Below are 23,296 nucleotides of genomic sequence, written 5' to 3' on the forward strand. Positions count from 1 at the left end.
CTAACCTTGAATTGGTATGTTGAAGGACACTAATGAAGAGATAATAACTGTTCAAAGATCAAATAAAGAATTTTGTACAGTAGAGAAATCAATATCTAAAAAAAATCTTAGAAGATATTGCTTATATACAAGAACCTTTGGTGTTAGGATATGAAATTAGATTAATATACTATTCATAAATTTAAAAGACCACAGAATTTGATGGAGTCTGTAGAAATATGACAAGAAAGAGAAGAATCAGAAAAAGATTCCAACCAAATTGTATACCAAATCTGGAGAATGACACTGACCCACAGATTGAAGAAGTCAATCTACATACCAATACCAAAGAAATATTTAATAAAGTATTCAAACTTATAAAATATTCTTAATTTCACATCCTAGGAAAACGATGGAATTACCCAATGCAGATTAGAGGACTATATGGTAGAGATGCCAAATGTTCAGGGACAAATGTTGAGGGACAAGATACATTATGCAGATGCATGCTAGACAATTGAGAAAACCAAAGAGTAGAGAAAAAAGAATGTCTTTGATTGTACTGACCATTTCAAGCTATAGATCATTCTTACGAAAATGAGAATTCCAAAATAGATCATTGTCCTCTTGTGAAATCTATATCCAGAATAGGAAGCCACAGTCTGGATGAAATATAGCAAAACAGACTGGCTCCATAATGACAAAACAGTCTCATTAATTCAGTCTGCATGCTGAATACATATTGAGGACAGGATTGATTAGAAGATGCACATTTAAAATTGACAGAACAATGTAAATAACCAGCACTATATTGATTACACTACTCTCATATGTAAAAATGCAAATCATTTGTAAGGTCTAATGAATTTAGGAAGCACAGAGAAAAATGGATCTAAGATTAAATGAAGACAAAGATACCCAAGTGTTGACAATTTCTTCCTTTTAGGATTATCAGTAAAGGGAAGCAGCATATAACAAATACGCCTTGTATTAATACATAGGATATGAGAGCCTTGGAAAAAAATGTTCAGATGTTACGACATACCTATATCTACAAAAATTAGCACTGCAGGCAGTACTTTCCTTGTGATGCTCTATGGAAGAGACATCTTGGCTTTGAAGAAGCAGGATAGAAAGTATTGCTGTTTTTGAATTTTGGTGTTGGAAACTTGTGAAAATAGGATAGCCAAGAAAATAAACAAATGGATAAAAAAAACAAAACCCCAAATTCTCACTCAAGCGTCAAATTGTATTTTGGGTACATTACATGAAGATCTAGTTTTCTTTAGTTTAGAAGTGTATAATGTCTTACATCTTGTGTTGTATAACACATATAAACAAGATTATAGTCCCAGTAATATAACTACCTCCAGGCGCTGAGTTATATCTTAATCCCCATCTGCTGCTTGGCCAGATGTAATAGGATGTGAGAATAATTTTGAGGAACAAAGAACTACAACCAAGACAACAATAAAATAAATCTGAGGCCAAACAGAAATGTAATTTGAGGAAATATCTGACTTGACTCTACCTAGTTCTGTTATAGTTAAAGGCAGAGAGGGGGAAGACACTTTCAAACTTGAAAGATTCTGTTATTATAACTCCATAATAAGTAGTATTAGTATTCATAACTTTGATTTTGTAGTCTGGTCTCTACCTCAAAGGGTTGACATGCTAGCAGAGTACAGCTATGTACCAAGGGTTTGATAATTAGCACAGAAATCAGCTCTTCAGAAAGGATTTCCAGTGGGGCACAGCACATTCCATCTCCAGCCCAGTTAACACATTTGATGGCATTGAAGACAGTTGACAGATCCAGCAAGATCAGGATAGTCAGCCTCTCCCTTATTCCAGACCTTATTCCAGGTCATCCATAACAGCAACTAATGTAAAGGTAAGGGTTCCCCTGTCCAGTCATGTCTGACTCTAAGGGGCAGTGCTGATCTCCTTAGCCGAGGAAGCCAACGTTGTCTGGATATTTCCATGGTCATGTGACAGCATGACTATACACCAAGGTGCACAGAACACTGTTACCTTCCCACTGACGTGGTACCTATTTATCTACTTGCATTTGCATACTTTGAACTGCTAGGTTGACAGGAGGTGGGTTAAATAACCAGCTCACCCCCTTCTGCAGTACTGGGATCTCAAAGGGCTGTCAGTTTTCCATCTGACAAGCTCAGTGTCTTTAACCACTGAGCCACAGCCTGACTCGTGATTGAAAAATTCAAATCTGTTTCATTACAAGCTTTCTGTAATTATAGACTTACCATCTTTCCAACAACTTTAAGATTTTAAGGTAGAAGGCCATGTGAATGAATGTATATGGTTTCTAAAATCTGGAAATGTCTATTTAAAAAATGTGTACTGTCCTGGAGCTTCTCAAATATCATTAGTTTTGCAAGTTTTAACTTTTGTATATTTTAATCCTTAGAATTTGTGGACTCAGCATAAATACGGTTGCAATAAAGCCCAAAGATTTAGCCCTAGCTAACTGGTGGAATTGCATCAAAAAGCAATATTAACAAGTAGTTCAACCATATATGTATCAGACCAAAAAAAATAAATAAATCCAAAAGTAAAACCCCAAAGGATTTTTGGAATTAAAAAAAGGATTTAAGAAAATAAGGATTGTTCCAATTAATGTGAGCTACCTGGGATTATTAAAAAATAAAATTAATACACTGACACGGAATGCAAAAATTACCTAACTGTTCACAGTCTAATACCCATCTTATTAGAAAATAACATTTATTTGTGTATGATGTGGTGTAATTATATATTATTGTTATCATGTAAAGGGGGTTTATATCCAAATGAACAAGCCATTAGGGCAGGGGTAGGCAACCTCGGCTCTTTTATGACTCATGGACTTCAACTCCCAGAATTCCTGAGTCAGCATAGCTGACTCAGGAATTCTGGGAGTTGAAGTCCATGAGTCATAAAAGAGCCGAGGTTGCCTACCCCTGCATTAGGGGAATACCACTGGATCCATAAAATTCACAAATCCAGAAGGCGATCTAAAGGCAGCAGGAGGCAGCACCGAACCAAGCTTGGTTGGCTGATCCAAAAAGCTAAAAAAGATGGCACCCGGTTACTGGGCTGAGAGATTGGACGGGGGTTTCAGAACTGAAAATGGACGGGGCACTCAGTCACAAAATCATTCTTAAGAAAGCACCTGCAATTGCGGCTCATTCAATCGGCCGTGATGCAACGAGTCATGCTTCAGCGTGAAAGCTGAATGTGTCTATGTATAACGGGGGTCGATATCGCTGGGGTAAGACATATCGGTACCTGTTAAGTGTTGTATTTTATGCCCTCTTGGTTCTAATGTTCACAGAATAATTACCGGTACCGTGCAAAATGGTGCTTCGTGCCTTTCTTGAAGAAGGTTAGTAACCGAAGCGCTCGGCGCAAAGGAAATGTTAATTTTTAGAGCATTTAGCAGCTTTGCACCACTCCAGCAGAAAACAGTGTTTTTGAGGAGGCGCTCTTAGCGCGACGCCTCGGTGCCTTTAATTCTCCCGAAAAGTCTCATCGCATCACCTTGGTTTGCCTGGGGCGCCGCCCATTATAGACCCTCCTTCCCTCTCTGTCTCCCGACAGGGGACGGGCAGGAAGGCGGTGCGGTCGGGCAGCCATTTTGTGGCGCTGCTCGGTGGCTGGCGCCGGGCTCGGCGGCGAGTTGGTTTCACTCTAACCCTTTTTTCCCCCGTACAGGCTCCTCGGTAAGAACATGGAACTTTCCTGCCTCGCTGAGGAGCGGGAGGGAGACCGGGCTTGCCTATCCCGGCTGCAAGCGAAACATGGCTCTCTTTCACTGCGGCTGCACAAAGGCGGCGGCTCGGAGGGGGCGGGAATTAGGCCTGAGGGAAATTTCAGAGCCTCGTTTGCCTTCTTTAGATCCATAATGTGGGGTTCTCGGTTCGATTTGTTCGGAGGATGTGTAACGTCCCCATGGTATATTAGTCTTGGCGCGCAGGTTTGTGTTGTTTCTATGAATGGCTGAGCTGGCTCTGGGCAGTGAAGATTTGCCTATGGGCCTCGTCGTTTTGTAACCCCGTTTCTTTTGGGGTAGGTGAGTATTAGTGCTGTTACCGTAAATTGGCTGCGTGAAGCCAGGCTTCTCCAGGGCCTCCTCGGGCCTAATTTGATGTGGCCCAGCCAAGGAAAAGTGCAAGCCCCCCTCGTTAAAAGAGAGGGAAGCGAAGTGAGGCTGTTGGATTTTAAGCCAAGATGGCCTTGGCTGCGGAAAACGCTGCAACGATCACAGCTACTACAATACGTCTGCTTCTTTCTGGGTTGGAGTTGAATAAAATTGCTCTCTTGCGCATATTCGTAGTGATATTTGGCTTAATCTAAAAACGCTATTGCTATTTTTTTGATCTTTTCGGACTGATAATGAGTGTCATTTCGTACAAGTTCCGGTATTGGTGTGTATTTGTTTTTGTTTTTTTTTAATCGTGAATGGTCTTAAGGTATGCATTGACTGCATTTTTTCATCACGTAAATGCGAAATCTGAAACTGGTCCGTCCTGGATGTAAAACTAAATGTCAGTATTGGTTAAAGTGATTTAAAGGAATTTTTTTTCATAAGGCTTGGTGTATATGTTCAGCGTGGATTTTTTTAAAAAAAAACTGTTGAAAAAGAGATAAATCAATTTGTTCTGGAGAGATGAGGGCCAAAGTAATTATATATAGAATTTAGTCATATGTTCTGAAATCTTGATAATATAGAGCTGTATTGGATACTTCATTATGTTGACTTATTTTTCATGTTGGAGAATGGTATAAATGCAAAAAACCCAAATCTTAAGCAGAAGCAATAATTGATGTGAATTCACTAGATATTTTAAAAAGTCACAGAAATTTAAATGTGTTGAAGTACAAATGGATAAAATAGCTTTATAAACGTTTTTAGAAATAAGATTTGGTATTTTGATTTCGGTTAACTTGAATTGGAAAGCTTGGCTGTCATTTGTCTTTAATACTGACTTCAGCTGTGTGAATTAATTTATTTTTGTTTTCTTATCCTGTTCTCTTCCCAGATGTTGGGTAAGCAATTATAGTGTCTAACCGAAGGATCCAAGAAAATGTTGAGAAGCTGTTTTGTAATTAAGAATATTTTACTTTGTCATACTTTCACAAGTATCTTAGTTCCATAGGACTTTGATGTGTACTTTCAAAATTCCAAGTGCAGATGTTGGAAGTGAGATTTGTGAAAATAATTAGCCCAGTTACCAGCATTGGAATAATGAAGATCAGACACAGACTGCAGAAAGTTTCAGCATACTAATTTTTCTACACACACACATGCATGCCACACATTCTGATGGTTTTAATATGTAGTCATGCATGAAGTTTATACAAAATAGTATAAACTTTGTAGTAGAAATATCAACAAGTAAACTGCAGCTTCTAACATGTCTTATGGACAACTTCTGAATGTTATATGAAAATGAAATTATGTGCAAAAAGTTAACCAGATTTTTGTTTCAAGTGAACAAAAGTACAATTTGTGCCAATATATTCTTTCATGAACCAACACAAATATTTTACATCCTTGTTAGAAAGCCAGTGAATATTCTTTCTGTTCAGTTTTCTAGAGTTGGAGATGTATTTTTTCCTTGCTAATATTTGAGGCTTTAATTTGAATTTGTTGGAAATTATTAATCATGTGATTATATTATGCCAGTTTTAAACTCTTGATAAATTACTGGAATACAGGTCACTAAAAAGTTCCACTCTGTAATGCTTAAATACCCTTGGTTCACATCACTACTTGCTGAGGCATTCATGACATTTTTATTCTATTGTTTGTTTGTTTAGTTTTCTTTCTTTACATAGGATATTTTAGATTTTGTAGTTAATGAGTGCCAGATTACAGATCTTGTAGTAAAGGAGGTATTCCTAAACTGCCAAAATGGACAACTTGCTGAATGTTTGATACTTTTTTGATTGTGGAATAATATTTTGGTCTACTCCATTGAGAATGGAATTGTCCTGTTTCTAATTTGTATTGGATTATATTATTTTTTGTAACTTTGAATTGGTCAGTGATAGTTTTATAGAAAAATATGTGAAGAGAAGGTTGATGCATGGTATTGAGGATTTAATATGATTTCTGCAACTGTGGCAGGATCTCAGTGGTTATTACCGTATGTTTACAGACGTTTTTCTTATATAACTGGATGAGAAATTACTTCTAGTTTTTCTTGATAGGGGAAAATAATCATCTTTTTGAAACCAGTATTGGCAAATTATATATCTAATGAGAATACAAGTTTGAGAGAAAACAGTATGTTATGGTTTTTAGTTTATTTTCATGTTTATGTTTCTACTTTGATATAAAATATATACTAATTGCAGTTATTGTGAACTAGTGTGAGGGATAAACAGAAGTTTTAATTTGGGCATACTCAAACTTGTGGTTTGCTGTATGTTGGGAGTACTTTATCATGGTTTTGCCCCCAAGGTTTCTTTAATGCACAATTCAGAATGGACTGTTAACTCTAGCTATATGTTGCTTGCATTGATTCTTGCCTCCATTTATTCTTTATTGCAGTCTAAAAGTTGGTTTTAATTGGTTGCCCACAGGATTGACTTGGCTTCTACTACTTGTTAAGGAAAAAAAAAGTCTCACCTTGCAGGTAAGATGCTCTCAAAATATATTTATGATTAATGAGCACAATTTGACTATTAAAGATTATTTTGCGGTGATTTTGAATATATGCATTGATTTTAAACATTTCAATCACCAAAACAGTACAGATTTTTTCTCCTTGACGTCCCAATTTAATATTTATATTTATTTACTTTAAAGTAACAGAATTTTAGAACATTTATTGAATATATGGACAGGCTGTTTCTGTGGAGAATGCAATATGCTGCTTGAATGTGCTGGTTGAACTTTCAGTATGAAGAGGCTGTTTATGTACAGTCATTATGCTTTGTATTTCAGAAGAATTTTCTTTTATTTCTTTACATTTTAAATTGTTCTAAATAGGCACCCGATGACAAAAAACCAGTGGTTTTAGATATTAGAGCTTTATAAAGTTGGTTTATCATAGTTCCCTTTATTTTTATTTTGCTCTATCTGAAAGGTAGAGTAGATATCAAAATATAAAATATTACTGCATGCCAATAGCATAGTGAAGATATTAAAACTAGTAAAAGACTGAAGTTGATGTAAATTTTTTAACTATCATTATGAAGACAGTTGTGTGAATTTTTTTAAAGCTATGTGTCTCGTATCTATCCAGTATTAATTTTGAAGTATAGACGAAGGTGCCTAATGTCTATTAGTACAGGTAGTCTTCAACGTACAACCACAACTGACCAAAAATTTCCTTTCCTAAGCAAGATGGTTGTTTTGCCCCATTTTACAAACTTTCATGCCATGGTGAATGAATCACTGCACTTAGTTTAGTAATGTGGTTGTTAAGTGAATCTGGCTTCCCCATTGAGTTTGCTTGTCAGAAGGTCACAATAGTTGATCCCATGATCCTGGGATAATGCAGCTGTCATAAATACATGCCAGTTACCAAGAGTCTGAATTTTGGTCATGTGACCATGGAGATGCGGCAATGGTTGTAAGTGTGAAAACTGGTCATAAGTTATTTTTTTCAGTGTCTTTGTAACTTTGGTCACTAAATGGTTGTAAGTCGTGAACTACCTGAATTTTGAGCAAATTTATTTTACCGAATTATTTGATTACAAAGATGCAGCTATCTGCATTGGTCTCAAAATTGTTTATGGTTGCAGAGAAAGTTTTGGATATAACTCTTAATAATTGCTTTCTTAGATGATAATTGCATTTTGCTTAGTAATTGGAAATGTAGAGTAACTTATGTGTTATATCAAAGGACATAAGTATGATGTACTTATATGGATCAAAGCAGTATTCTTCAAGTCTTGAGAAATCTCCAGCTTATCTTCAGCCAAAACCTGTATTTGGAGATGTATTGTAGAGTTCTTACATATATTTTATATATTTTTACAATAGTTGGCCTGCTGTTGTGACTTTCCTTATATTTGACCTAAGGTGATGAACAGAGAGAAAGGCAAATAGCTTTAGCTAGGTCGTCAAACCTGTAATTTGTTTAATAATCAGTATAGCTCTTAAAAACTGAATAAAAGCATCAGTAGGATATGAATATTTATTTGTTTGATAATACCTGAATCTTTGGAAAATGAATATTTATTGGATTGTTAATGCAAAATAAACCCCTTAAGTCTTTAAAAACACAAGAAAAGGCTAAGGCAATTATATTTATTTATTTATTTATTTATTTATTTTTATTACATTTATATCCCGCCCTTCTCCGAAGACTCAGGGCGGCTTACAAGCTTAGCAGTAGCCTTCATTCTATGTATATGCCTGCTTGTTAGGGCTTTCACACACCCCCCAAGCGGCATTATTACAAAGTCACCTAAAAGACTGAGTAGACCACTTGGTTTTACCACTTAACTTACAAATTTATTCATGGTAGGTTATACATTGAATGTATGGTTCAAAGACATATCTGTCTAAGCATTTAAATACCTCTCGTTTATTCCTGTTTGATCAATGATCAATGTTACTATAGGTAATTTTCTAATGTCCTATTAAATGTTCACTTTTGATATTAAATACATTTAATATTGAAAATTGGACTGCTTCTAGTGTTTTTAACTTTTAAAGCATTAGGCATATTTATTTACATGTGACCATTACATAGGAACTCAATTTTAAACTCATTTGTTTATTATACATATTTGCCTTAAATTATAATAATTATAATTTATAATTAATATAATATTATAATTAACTAGTTTGTGTGGATTTTGAACTGTCTTCCATTTGAGTAACTTATATTTTTTGGATACAGTATTTCTCCCATTGCAAACTTGGAAATGCATTTTTTACTAATATCTGTTATGGCATTTGGAAGACTTTATTTGCTTTCTTTAATAGTGATTTTAATACATATAAAGAATTTGCTAGCAGGAAAAATTATTACAAAATCTTTATACATATTTTTTATACTAGATGATTTCGGAAATAAGCAAATATCAAATGATTAGGTGAAAAAATGGTTTAGAATATATTTGTAGGGTTTGGCATTAGCTTTAAGTAAAAAAATTACCCATAGTGCACTTACGACATGGCATTAGCTATAGTTTGCCAATCATCTTCCTCCCAAGCTGCCTCTCTTGACAGTTTTTATAGAGGGGAACCAGTAATTCCTGATTTTTGAAAACAATAGGTGTTCATACTCTAGTCAAGTTTTAAATCAGACATGTCAAACTCGCAATGTCACGCAACATATCGGGATAGTTTTGCCATTGCCGGCAGTGGGGTGGGCGTGGCTTTGGATGACACGTCTGGCCCGTGGGCCGGCAGTTTGACACCCCTGTTTTAAATCATCAAGTGTGAAGTAAGAGATTGCTAATTCTTCATCCCTTTATTTTCACAAAGAATATCCTTCATTGCTAAAGATGAAGAAATATATATGGTAGGAGTATCTCTGTTTAGCATATGCTTCACCATTCTAGCTCATTTTCCTAGTTATTTGTAAAAATAGTAAAAGCAGAATACAAAAATAATTTATCAGTCTGGGTAGATATGACATGCTTGACATTCTGGTTAGTGGCCATGTGAGCATCATCTGGTGTCACTCTTTATAATCATATAGCTTTCATGTAGGAAAGCATGCTACCAAATCCAGAGCTGTTGCCAATTTCAATTTGACAAAAATATGAAAAACTACTGTTACACATACCTATTGTTTTAAAAATTCAGAAGATGCAGGCTTTCCTCCGCAGAAGTTGTTAGAGTATCAGTTGGCATTTTGATTAGTGTTAAAGAAAATGGGAGGTACTTGAGAATTGAATTAAATACTTAATCATAGAAACTAACTGGGAGCTGCATTCAGTGATAGTAGCACACCCATTCACCAGGAATCTGACTAACTTTTAGAAAAGGCAGATATGCTGACATGAGTCTATGGTTTGATGATCTAGCCCCATGGTGGCGAACCTATGGCACGTGCGCCACAGGTGGCATGCAGAGCCTTCTCTGTGGGCACGCGCACCATTGCCCCAGTCCTAGGCCTTCCGCTTGGTTTTATAAAACCTTTTCGTTTTAGGCCTCCGCTGCCGTGGGCAAAAAAAAAAAGGTTGAATCAATCAATTTCAACTTCTCGCGGGAAAAAAAAGATCTTGCAAAGTTGGAATTGATTGATTGAACTTTTTAGTCCCACCCAGTCTGCCGTTACCACTGCAGGTACGCCCACCCAATGGGGCACACCCACCCAATGGGCCACGCCCACCCAGCACCTGGTGATACATAAGTGGGTTTTGGGTTGCAGTTTGGGCACTCAGTCTCTAAAAGCTTTGCCATCACTGATGTAGCCTGAAGAAAACCATAGTAAGGTTCAGATACGATGTAGCTTATGTTGTGAATACAGTACAATACACCCAAATAAAGAATGCTTCTGGCATAGTTCTTCTGATTTGGCACAACCTTTTGTCCATAATACAAGGAACCCCAATTATGTTGTATAAGGTGACAAAAAATTGCCTTTCCAGTTTTGTCTTGTCATTAAGTTTATTTAATTATTATACATTTTTCAGGTATGGGAGTATTAAATCTTTTAATAGCAGAATTTACGATGTTGCCAATGATTGTGTGTCTACATGTTCTGCAGAATTTGTAGATCATCATAGCCCTACCACTCCCAATTTCAGTGTCTTCTCAGTGCATCATATACAGGTAGTCCTCAACTTATGACCCCAATTGAGCCCAAAATTTCTTTTGCTAAGTGAGATATTTGTTAAGTGCGTTTTGCCCCATTTTACGAACTTTCATGCCACAGTTGTTAAGTGAACCATTGTAGTTGTTAAGTTAGTTACATGTTTATTATGTGAATCTGGCTTCTCCATTGACTTTGCTTGTCAGAAGGTCGCAAAAGATGATCACATGACCCTGGAACATTGCAACTGTCATAAATATAAGTCAGTTGCCAAGCATCTGAATTTTGATTATGTGACCATAGGGATGCTGCAATGGTTGTGTGAAAAATGAAAAAGTCATTTTTTTAGTACATTGTAACTGAACTGTCACTAAATGAACTGTTGTAAGTCGAGGATTACCTGTATTGATGAATGGATGGCTTTGTTACATCATTAGTTTTACTATATAGAGAGATACAAATGCATACACATGTTTTAAAAGAGAACTAAACTAAATTTCTTTTGAAGATTCTAGCAGCATGACCTTTTATTAATTTCCTGTCTTATTTTATCTTTTATAAATTCTAAGGCATTGGTTGAGCTTTCATTCTTAGAACTATTAGTTTTTTGGTGGTTTCAGTTAAAAAAATGTTCTCTGCAACCATAAGGAGACTTTAGTTTTATTTATTTTTTGTCTCTGTTTTCTGTCTATGTAAAATCCAAGGCAAATTGCAGCAATTAAAAGTACATTAGAAATGCAAATTATAAAACAAAATAATTAAAAACAAGGCAAATTTAAAATCAAAACTCAGTCAAATAAAAGCTTGATGAAAGATGGGTTTTCACACTGTTCTTAAATTCTGCGGTAATATGGCCTGAACAAACCTCCTTGGACAATGTATTCTATAGCTAGGGAACTATGTAGTAGAGAATTCTCTCCTGTGTATTGGATGGGTAAACGTTTTGACAGTTTTGGAGGTGGACTTTCAAAAGATCCCTTTCTGCTTAATTAAGTAACCAGGCAGGCAGATGGATAGAGCAAAAGGCAATCCCTTTCATGAAAACACTTTTTAAAAATGGGATTTTTGAAATAATGAAAATCCTAATAGAGCAGATTCTTGGAATCCCAGCATTTTTTTAAATGTTTGGAAGATTTTTATGTTAAATCATATGTTAAATAGTAATTCTTGATAGTGTATCCATTCATAGATATTCCAGACCTTTTATTATAGAAATATTTGTATTATTGCTACTTAGTTGAATCAGAGATGTTGATGGCTATAATTTAATACTGTCAGTAGTAGAAAGATCTAACATTGGTTTTATAGAGACTGAGAAATAAGAGTGAACTGCTGGTTTGTAGCCTATTCCTAAAAAAGAGAAGGTTCTATAGTGGCTAGGAATTCTAGAGTTTTTTCTCCAAATACAGTGTCAGATCCTCTAGCTTACACAAAGAAATTACTGTATGAGAGAAAAGGAAACTTTACCAAGGGATGAAGAGGGGCCGTGAGCAGGATGCAAAGATGCAAAGTGATCGGTTATCTAGAATTGTGGTTTTAATGCCCACTTATCTTTAAAGAGTTATTTGTTATAGTTTGGGCCTGAAATATTAAGCTTTGATTATAATTTTTCCAGCCTGCTTCAAATGCAATTTGTGGATTGGATTGTGTAAAGTTCTGATTTGATGCTCTCTTGGAGGGTTTTTCTTTTTTTTCCCCCTGGTGCCAGTTCTTGACTGGATTCATGCTAACAGCTTTGGCACTTCATGTTGCAGTTTACTTGAAAGACTTGTTACGATCTTGCTTTTACATTAGTCTTTGTAGAAAGTACCATGTAAATAGATGTAGAAAATAGAATTCTCATTCAAGACCTTCAGGAACATTAAAAAGTAATAATTTCTAGGTTAAACATGTGGTGTCATGAATAGTCTGACCTAGTCGTTGCTTTTCTCATCTGCAGGTGTGTGTATTTCAGCGCAGCATGGCTGTGGTCATCCGTTTACAAGGTCTCCCAATTGTGGCGGGGACTATGGACATTCGTCACTTCTTCTCTGGATTGACCATTCCTGATGGGGGCGTGCATATTGTAGGGGGTGAGCTGGGTGAGGCTTTCATCGTCTTTGCCACTGATGAAGATGCAAGGCTTGGTATGATGCGCACAGGTGGTACCATTAAAGGGTCCAAAGTCACCCTGTTGCTAAGCAGTAAAACTGAAATGCAAAACATGATTGAACTCAGTCGTAGGCGTTTTGAAACAGCAAATCTAGATATACCGCCAGCAAATGCTAGCAGATCTGTTCCACCACCTAGTTCTGGAATAAGTAGTAGGGTGACTCTTTCTACTACAGTATCTAATTTTAACAGCCCTTCTCCTAGTGTAGTAACTACAGCTACTTCAGTTCACGAAAGCAACAAAAACATACCAACATTTTCCACAGCTAGTATGGGAACTGCACCTCCCAATATGGGTGTTACTTTTGGAAGTCCCACTTTTAGCTCTACTATATCTAGTACTGCATCGCCAATGAACACAGTTCCACCTCCACCTATACCTCCTATTCCAGCTTTGCCATCATTGCCCCCAATGCCTTCTATTCCTCCCATACCTGTTCCACCTCCTGTTCCTACATTGCCTCCTGTGCCTCCTGTCCCCCCAATACCTCCTGTGCCTCCTGTCCCACCTATGACATCTCTGCCTCCTTTATCAGGAATGCCTCCTATGAATCCCCCACCTGTTGCTCCTTTGCCTGCTGGAATGAATGGGTCTGGAACAGCAATGAATTTAAGCAGTAACTTGAATCCAATGTTTATGAATCCTATAAATGCTATTCAGATCAATTCTCAAAGTAGCGTGAAATCTCTTCCTATCAATCCAGACGATTTGTATGTCAGTGTTCATGGAATGCCATTTTCAGCAACAGAGTCTGATGTCAAAGATTTTTTCCATGGACTCCGTGTGGATGCAGTACATATTCTGAAAGATCATGTGGGACGCAATAATGGAAATGGACTAGTTAAGTTTTGCTCTCCTCAAGATACATTTGAAGCCTTGAAAAGAAACAGGATGCTGATGATTCAGCGTTACGTTGAAGTTAGTCCAGCAACAGAGAGACAGTGGGTTTCTGCAGGAGGTCATATAACATTCAAGCAAACTATGGCTCCTTCTGGACAAAACCATCCTCCTCAAACACTCTCTATGTCCAAATCTCCTAATGGACAGAAAAGATCAAGATCCAGATCTCCTCATGATCAAGGCTTCTGCGTGTATTTGAAAGGTCTTCCCTTTGAATCTGAGAACAAACATGTAATTGATTTCTTTAAAAAACTAGATATTGTGGAAGACAGTATTTACATAGCTTATGGACCCAATGGGAAAGCACTTGGTGAAGGTTTTGTTGAATTCAGAAATGAAACTGACTACAAAGCAGCTTTGTGTCATCATAAGCAGTACATAGGAAATCGTTTCATTCAAGTTCATCCCATAACTAAAAAAGCTATGTTAGAAAAAATAGATATGATTCGGAAAAGACTACAGAATTTCAACTATGATCAGAGAGAAATTATGATAAATGCAGAAGGAGAGACGAGCCCATCTAAACTCTGTGCACACATATCTAATATCCCCTACAATATTACCAAAATGGAAATTCTTCAGTTTCTTGAGGGGCTGGCCATAGAAGAAACTTCTATACAGATACTTGTTGATACTAATGGACAAGGATTAGGACAAGCACTGGTCCAATTCAAAACTGAAGATGATGCTCGTAAGTCAGAGCGCCTACATCGAAAGAAACTGAATGGGAGGGATGTTGTGCTGAGAGTGATTTCTCTTGAAGAAATGAGAGAAATTGAGAGAAATCCTCCCTCTCAAGGGAAAAAAATGTTGAAAATGCCATTGCAAGGGAGTACAGCAATGCCAGGAGTACAGAATGCTGGTGGGGATGAACATTCTTTCATAAGTGGTTCAAAAGATGCAAAGAGTGGTCCTCCTTTTCATTTTCCTGGCAATTTCAGTGGTTCTAATGTATTTGGTCCTCCTCTTCCACCACCAGGAATAGGGGGAGGTGGTTTTGGTGACTCCAGACCAGGAATGCCTGCTATTGGAAGCAGTGGCTTGCCTGTTCTGCCTGGTACAGGTATTGATGTCCAAGGTTTTGGAGGTGGGCCTAGTAATTTAACAGGGCCCTCTAGTTTTGGAGGAGGTCCTCAAAATTTTGGGAATGGTCCTGGTAATTTAACTGGTCCTCCTAATTTTGGTAGTGGACCTCCAGGTCTTAGTAGTGGGCTAGGACATATAAGTGGACCTCCAGGGTTTGGACCTGGACCTGGAAACATGCATATTACTGGGCCACCTGGGTTTGGAGCTGGCTCTGGTAAGCCCGGGCCTACTGTCATTAAAGTTCAAAATATGCCCTTTACTGTATCAGTGGATGAAATTTTGGATTTTTTCTATGGTTATCAAGTAATCCCAGGTTCAGTGTGTTTAAAATACAATGAGAAAGGCATGCCTACCGGTGAAGCAATGGTTGCATTTGAATCTCGTGATGAAGCAATGGCAGCTGTTGTTGATCTGAATGACAGACCAATAGGCTCACGAAAAGTCAAACTTGTTCTAGGTTAGTTGGAGTATAACATCCTTGTAGACTAGATATTAGTGCTGTGATTTACGCATTCAGACTGTTTTATAGTAGCTCCAGATAGAAACCATAATTTGTTTAAATTACAGATTTGTTTTGATAAAAATGAGAACACTGGTTTAACTGTTTACAGAACAATTGCTGCAAGAGAAAATATGCACCAGAGTGGATGTGCAGTTCTGCCAGTACAGATACATGGAGAAAGATTCTCATCAATAGAAAAGTTTTTTAATGCTCAATTGACCATGAAATATTCATCATGGAGTCCAGATTGGTTTCTTGAAAGCTAGGAAAGTTGAAGAAAATTGTCATGATGAAGATAGTGATCTCTTAGTGGGTGCTGTTGAAGCCATTGTAAAATAGAAACTAGATATTCCTAGAGTTGGTTAAAAGCTGACTGAATTTCTTTGTCTACACAGGTCAAAGATTTTTCTGTTTTTAAAGTCTTACTTTGCAACTGAATAAAGTCAAAGTATACACAGATTGTTTTTGTGCTTGTTTTCAAAGATTCTTGGTGTATGAACAGTGAAATTACAGAGATAGGTGGTTTTCCTATATATGAAGAGAACAATCCGTAAAATTCCAGCTTTTTTGTGGAATAATTTTAGTTTTTATTGCAACTGATTATATAGAATATAAGATATTTGCCACAAGTGCAGGTACCCTTGTTGTCGTTCTGCATTTTTATTCACTGTATGATTAAAATGAATACGTGAAGGTGCCATGCAATGCCATAACTTGGAAAAAAATTGTTTAATTAGATGGTTTTGTTAGGATTGTATGTTACAGTTGGAATAGGATGCTTATCATTTGGTTTTTGTATACTGTATGTTGTGTATCTTTTTGAATCACATTCTTATAAAATCTCTTGGTTTAATACATGAACATAAGGGACTGATGCGAAGTGTTAATGTTAGTAATCATCTGTGTTACTATTACTTCTTGAACTCTTGTGAATAATTACTATGGATCACTTAAGACATTAAAGCTTTGCAAACATATCCCAGTACATTTGAGTTCTTACAGTCTTTACAATGGCTTATATTTTCACTTTCAATCTCTATGTAGTGTTGTTTTTTTTAGTAGGATTTTCTTAGAAAGAAAAGATACCATTATATAGAAAAATCAAAGTAGAAATTTGGACTATTCATGATTAGAGTTTAAAAATAGAAAGATTGAAATAAGTTGTTTGAAAAACCCTTTGAAAATCATTGTATTTTAAACAACTTAAAAGCTATTATGTTCCTAGTTAAACAGTGTCTTTTGAGTTGTGTATGATGGAACATTTGAAGTGCACAGCCTGTTTTGATATAGAAATGCAAGTGGCGACTGTTCTATTCACCCAGTGTGTAAGATGGATGCAAAAGCCTATTGAATGCTACATCAGGGGAGGATTTTTGCAGTTCAGTAATTCTTTGAAACACTGTGTGAAGGTGTTGCAATGAAGAGGTGGCTGTATTACTACTATTGTAATTCATGGATTTGAAATTGCTTTGACAGGAACTGAGATGGTGCACTCCTGCAAAAAATGACATGATTGATTGTACTACACTGTTAAACGTACTAAGCCTCTTGTTAATAAAACTGTCTTTCTGAAGATTTGAGCTATCTATTTTTGATTGTTTGGTGTATTTCAATAGCAAAGGCCAATAAAAATACAGATTTTTGGTTGGTGATATGACTAGGAAATGAAAATTTCTTTTTATTTTGAAAATCGTTAATTATGGGGGAGGGAGTGTTTTCTGTGAAGCAAAAAATCTCAGTTGAATCCAGATTAGATGTTCCAGAAATAAAGCCCCATTTATTTATGGGAGAAAGGGAATCGAGAGACAGTTTCATTGATTTCCTGTTTTGCTACACCTTGAGCATGGTCTCTGGTAAGTTCCCATGTCTCCAAAGACAGATTTTCAGGAGACAAAGGAATCATTCAGAAATTGCCTCATTGTTTCTTTTCAGTACATGGGGGTCCAGCTCACTGAACAATAAAATTGAGAGGTTGAATCAAAAAAGATCCTCTCCATGAAGAAAAAGACTTCAACAACTCATAAAACGTACATGAGCTGCAGTTTCTGCTGTGAGTGGAGTGGTATCTTTGGCTCCAGCTAGATATTTTAATTGAACAATTGGTTAAGAAAATAGTGTATGACTTACTTGATACTTAAAATTACATCTCTGCATTGCTTTTCATGGTGTGAAATGCAATTAAAGTGCTCAGTTTCTTCTTTAATAATTATATGACTTTCTCATAGTATTAGCGATGGGATTATTAGTGTTCTTCTGCATATTCTAGAAAATATTGCAATAGTGAGAGATTCTTGTATACAAGTTCTTTAATATTGCTTTCCGAATGGTGTTGGACATCTCATCTCATCGTTTCAATAGTTTTTAATATATTAAAAATAGTACACTAGTATGATTCATCCAAAATGTGTTTATGTTTATGTTTATATATATAAACATAAACACATTTCTATCTTTAAGAGAAAATAGAAATCAAGAATAAACTCTAACATATGCTTCTGGTTTATTAGGAGAGCAACCAGAGCTTTCCTTCACACATGGACAAGACTGTCCAGTTATGATTAACAAAGACTGCATCTTAATGGCATAATAATGCCTGATATCAGCCACAGAAAGTTTTTTTCCCTGCATAATGCAAGATAAAGGGGACTTTGGTACCTGTGTTAAAGGTTCAGTAAGGTTAAAAGTGTCCTGGAAATTTGTGTAAGCTGGCAATGGGGAGTAGACCTTCTTATCCTTTTCTTCATTAGTAATTTTTGAGAAACCATTTCTTTGAATCTTGGAAATGATATGGGGATATTGTAAATAAAAATTAAACTTGCTGGAAATAGAAGAATCCGCCTTCCAGAGCTACGTTCCTGTTGTGCTGGGATCCATTATAGATCTAATTGAATTGAATGGTTTTTTTTCTGTTTATTTTTATTGGAAAAAATTAATTTGATTAACTTCATGGAACTTTCTGGATTGAAGGACAGAATATCCTGTACGTAAGAACAGAGGGCATCAGAAGATCAAACCCTCATAGAAGTGAGACATACCACATATCAGTATACAAAGGATAATAATGATTAAACTTATTGTCACTTTGACTTTTTTTCAACCATGTGTTAGTTGAATAATGCTATTCCTTGCTAGTTTTAATTTTACACATTTTTATATATACCTGCTTTGAATTGATTGTTAAAGAGCAAGCATACTATAAAACTGATACTTTCGGAACTAGAAATATGATAATTTTGATAGTTGCAATGATCCCTTACAGAAATAGATTACTTGCTTTGAAATTGTTAGTAGTAATTAAGAGTAAGCCTTGTTGAAAATAGTAAGATTGAATGAATTTACATAAAGAGGAGGCAACTTTCCAATGTATTTCAAAAGTATTATTGTAAATTAGCTAATGGGAGGAAATTTACTTGCTAGGCCGCCCAACTTCCAAACCACTCTTTCTTCCAATCACAAACCAGTATATAAAAATACAGCTGACCAGAAAAACAGAAACCAAACCAAGAAGTCAAAACATAATAAGACAAAAAAGGGTGCCACAATTATCCTATCCTGTATGCCTGGGAGAACAGCCAGGTTTTCAGTTATCTAAATGATATAACAATGAGACCCACCAAAATCTCTGGGGAGGGGGCAGAGGGAGAGATTATTTCATGGTGCAATACAATAGAGTATGCTTTCCTTCAGAATGACATTCTTTAATCAACAGGATCCAAAGTTCACTTAGCCTGTTGGATCAAATCAGACAGGCAACGAGAACTTGAAGACAAACAGTCTCAGATAGCTAAGCCCAATAACATGAAGTGCTTCACAGGTCTTAATTAGCACCTTGAATTGAACAAACATGGAAGCCAATTGCCAACCAGTGCAGCTTGCAAAGTAGTTCGGTCAAATGTACATACCATGATGTCCCCATCAATGTCTTCCCCGTGCATTCTAAACTAGCTATAGCCTCAGAATGGTCTTTAAGGGCATCCCCGTGTAAAGCATGCTACCTTAATCCAGTCATGAGGTAATATGGGTACAGATGACTCTAAAGGGTCTCCTGGTCCAGGAAAGTTTTAGCTGGTGTATATTAGATATACCTGTTCAAAGGACCTTTTGGGCACAGCTTCCACTTGCTCAATAAGCAGAAGCTAAGAGTTCAAGAGGACCCCCAGATTGCATACAAGTCTCATGTAGGGAAATGCAGCCTGATCTGAGAGTCAACAAAGAATACTTTCAGATGGGAATGGGGGGAAATAGACATAGTCCATGGTCAGAACTTGCCAGGACTGACCCTTAATCTGTTCCTCCCCATCCAGACCTGCACTTCTTCCAGGCACTGGGTTAGGATTTCAACTGCATCTCTTGGCAAGCTAGGAATTAGAATAACAGAGTTGGAAGGGATCTTGAAGGTCTTCTAGTCCAACCCCCTGCTCAGGCAGGAAACCCTATGCCAGGGGTGTCAAACTGCCGGCCCACGGGCCAGTTGCATCATACGGAGGCCGCACCCACCCCAGCTCCAGCAATGCAAAAAAGTGACACGTCACATGATGTGGCGAGTTTGACACCCATGCCCTATACCAGGGGTCGGCAACCTCGGCTCTTTTATGACTCGTGGACTTCAACTCCCAGAATTCCTGAGCCAGCTATGCTGGCTCAGGAATTCTGGGAGTTGAAGTCCACGAGTCATAAAAGAGCCGAGGTTGCCGACCCCTGCCCTATACTATTTCAGACAAATGGTTGTCTGATCTCTTATTAGAAACTTGCAGTGTTGGAGCATTCATAACTTCTGGAGGCAGGTTGTTCCACTGGTTAATTGTTCTGTCAGTTGACAAGCACAGATGGATATTATGTGTCTGATCCTGTTACTTTATTGTATCGTGAAGAATTGCAGAAAACAAAGTATATTAAAATATGGTTTAAAACAGATAAAAAAATTAATTGGCTGCATCACATGAATATGGGTCTATTACAATTTTGTAAATTTTGATTAGAAGTTTATAGCATTTTCAAAATAGTTCTACTTAAAAATATTCTTGTTGGTATAGAATAAAAATGTATAATGTTACCCCATGGTTTACATTATGATTTACTAAATAACATAAGGAAAAATGAATTATTCCAAAGTGATTATGGATTACATTCCAGTGGGGAACAGACATGATCAATCTGTTAAATGTGTAGTTACAGAAAGTTTTATTTAGAACCAAGATTTCATAACAAATGTAGGATTTAAGGAGAAAACAGGTAATACTACTGATGCATAAAGGAGAGAAAACAATTTTAAATAGCTGGCAATAGTTGATTCTCTTCTTTTAGGTCATGTTTTGGAAACTATTGGTGAAACCTAGAATATAATCTAACTTTCACTACATATTAAATATATTCTAAACATGAGGTGCTGACTGGTTTCTAATGTGCTTTGATTTTGACTGGAAGGGTCCTTAGTGGTCTCTGAGCTTGGCGGTTTTCTTGCAGACGTTCCATTACCCAAACTAGGTAATATAATTATCATTTTGACTTGGTCTTTATGAACCCAGCTGTTGTTTGCTTAATAAAGTTTATCTATCTCTGATATACAGATAGCCCTTGACTCAACAACCATTTTTTAGCAACTGCTCAAAGTTACGATGACACTGAAAAAAAGTGACATGACCAGCTCTTGCAACTTAACTGTCACACTGTCCCCACAGTCAAGTGACTGGGCGCCTGGCAAATGTTGCATACTTAAATGCTGCCATTTCCTGCCGTCACTTGTTAGCTATTTGTGATTTTGTGACAAGCAAAATCAGTGGGAAAGCCAGCAGGGAAAGTTGCAAGTTATGGTCACATAATGGCTTGCTTAATTACCATGGTGATTTGCAGCAAATGAATGCAGCAAAAAAAAAGGTTGTAAAATTGAGTGTGATTGTATGATGCTTCACTTAATGAGTGTACCATTTAATAAATGTTCTGGTCCATATTGTCGTAAGTCAAGGACTACCTGTAATCTAATATGCGAACCCAAATAGTTATGAAATTAAGCCACCACTTGTTATCTTTGACCTGGTTGAAGGTTTCTTTGTATGTTTCAATTATTACATCAGAAATTTCAATATGAGTTGCCTGTATCGAAATTATTTTTGGAATGTTATCCAAATCTGGCAATTAGTCTCTGGTTTTTTTATTGGGGTAGGGATTCGGGTACTTCAGACACAATTATCCATAAATAGATTTAAAATGCATGCCCAGTATTGGATCATTACAAACATTTTAGAAAATATATTTTGTAAATTCTTTTTAGATACCATTTTAAGGCAGTCCTTCAATTGTAATTATTACAAAGCCATAATGAGGGGAGGGGAGTGATATATGCAGTTAAACAGTAAGGCACTCAATTCATTATATAATAATGCACACATTAAAACAACAGAATTCTTATTAGATTTTTATCTCAACTTTTTATATATAATTCAAGCCACGTACTTATTGCTCCTGCTTCTTATTTTTCTACAACAGCAACTCTGAAAGGTGGGTTGAGCTCAGTGAGGATTGGTCCAAAGTCAATCAAGTGGCTTTCACGCTTAATGGGGATCTGGAACTCATAGTCTCCTGGTTTCTAGACCTGTACCTTAACCATTACACCAAATTGGCGCTCTAAACCAGAGGTCCCCAACCTTTTGGGCACTAGGGACCAGTTACGTGGAGAGAGGTTTTTCCACAGACTGGAGGGGGAGTGGTTTTGTGTGCTGTCTGCATCCTGTGGATTGGGCTTTCTTTGTTTGTGCGAACTGGTTGCTGGCATGCTGCGGCCCAGTACTGGTGCACGGACTGGGGGTTGGGGACCCGTTCTAAACTATAACATAGATAGGAAAAATTATGCAGAAATACTTCTAGAAACAGTGTTTGCTTCATAAGTGATTCTGTCTAAAGAATATATGTATTGCGTCAAAGCTGAAAAAAGTTTTTTCTTATTTCATTAAGAAACAACCCTCTAATTTAATTGGTATGTAGAATAGAATAGAATAGAATCTGGAAGGGACCTTGGAGGTCTTCTAGTCCAGCCCCCTGCTCAAGCAGGAGAACCTATACCATCTCAGACAAGTGACTGTCTAGCCTCTTCTTAAAAATCTCCAGTGATGGAGCACCCATGATTTCTGGGGGTAAGCTGTTCCACTGGATAATTGAAGGAGAGGTTTTTTCTTCTATATCAGTTTTGACAGTTCTTTGGGGTTAACAAATAGAACTGGTAAATTATGAGAGGTATTTTGAGCTGTGTATAATGTGTAGATCAGCATTGTGAAGTTGGTGGCCAAGGTCATCATCACTGGAAAATACCTGGTCTCCCAATGGGCAAGATAGTGACAAAAGACCTAAAAGAAATAACAATGGTGATACATGTTTGGGAGGTCTTATTTATTAGAGTAGCTTTGTTAAGTAGTGTTAACAATTAGTTCCCTCTTCTTGATGTTGGTAAGACTAGTTATACTTCCAAGTGTTAGTGAAGAGGTCAGACTTCAATGGGAGATGGTACTGAATTTACATCTTAGGTGAAAAATATAGGGTTTTTTTTAGTACTTGCAGAAATATGTGACAAGCCAAAATCAAATTTATGGTCATTTAAAACTTAAATAACTTTTAATCTTACTTGTTTTTGCTTGTCATGTTTACAGTCAAGGTGCAAGACACAAACTCCACCCCAATAATAAAGTTCAAGGACTTTAAACATTATAACCATATCTGCCTAAAGATCTTAAATTAGTCTCATCCCATCAGTTACATTATTTCTGTGTATTATTTGCATTATTATCTGTACTTTTTGTGCACAGAAATATGACATATAGTCAGTGCTAGTGTATTCTTTACTATGTTTTGTCAAGGAGCTTATGACATGCACTGCACATTAGTGAAAATATCTTCAACCAAAGCAAGATGTCAGTTATGAGGGATGATGGTTTTCAAAGTTTCTCAACTAAA

At 36.6% G+C, this 23,296-nt stretch overlaps 2 protein-coding genes across 6 annotated transcripts in view; both read left to right on the top strand.

Annotated features, from left to right (window-relative positions):
* The first annotated feature begins 3,595 nt into the window (after positions 1-3,595).
* Positions 3,596-23,296, top strand: part of CPNE1 (copine 1) — a 61,507-nt gene continuing 41,806 nt past the window's right edge. Inside the window, exons 1-2 of one of the 5 annotated variants that reach the window (XM_081323909.1) lie at positions 3,596-3,707; positions 6,545-6,629. The gene's annotated coding sequence lies outside the window, so the exon portion shown is untranslated. Of the gene's footprint in view, positions 3,708-3,898; positions 4,413-6,544; positions 6,630-12,654; positions 12,797-23,296 lie in introns of those variants that run through there. The other 4 variants (XM_081323911.1, XM_081323910.1, XM_081323913.1 and 1 more) reach the window with 4 other exon arrangements.
* On the top strand, positions 12,676-16,972 carry RBM12 (RNA binding motif protein 12; the record flags this gene model as incomplete). Its single annotated transcript, XM_081323908.1, has 1 exon — positions 12,676-16,972. The coding sequence occupies one exon, from the start codon at positions 12,676-12,678 to the stop codon at positions 15,313-15,315; it is 2,640 nt and encodes an 879-aa protein (XP_081180034.1). The 3' UTR covers positions 15,316-16,972.

The sequence above is a fragment of the Vipera berus genome (genome assembly GCF_964194415.1).
Source record: "Vipera berus genome assembly, chromosome: 3".
In the NCBI taxonomy this organism is placed as follows: Eukaryota; Metazoa; Chordata; class Lepidosauria; order Squamata; family Viperidae; genus Vipera; species Vipera berus.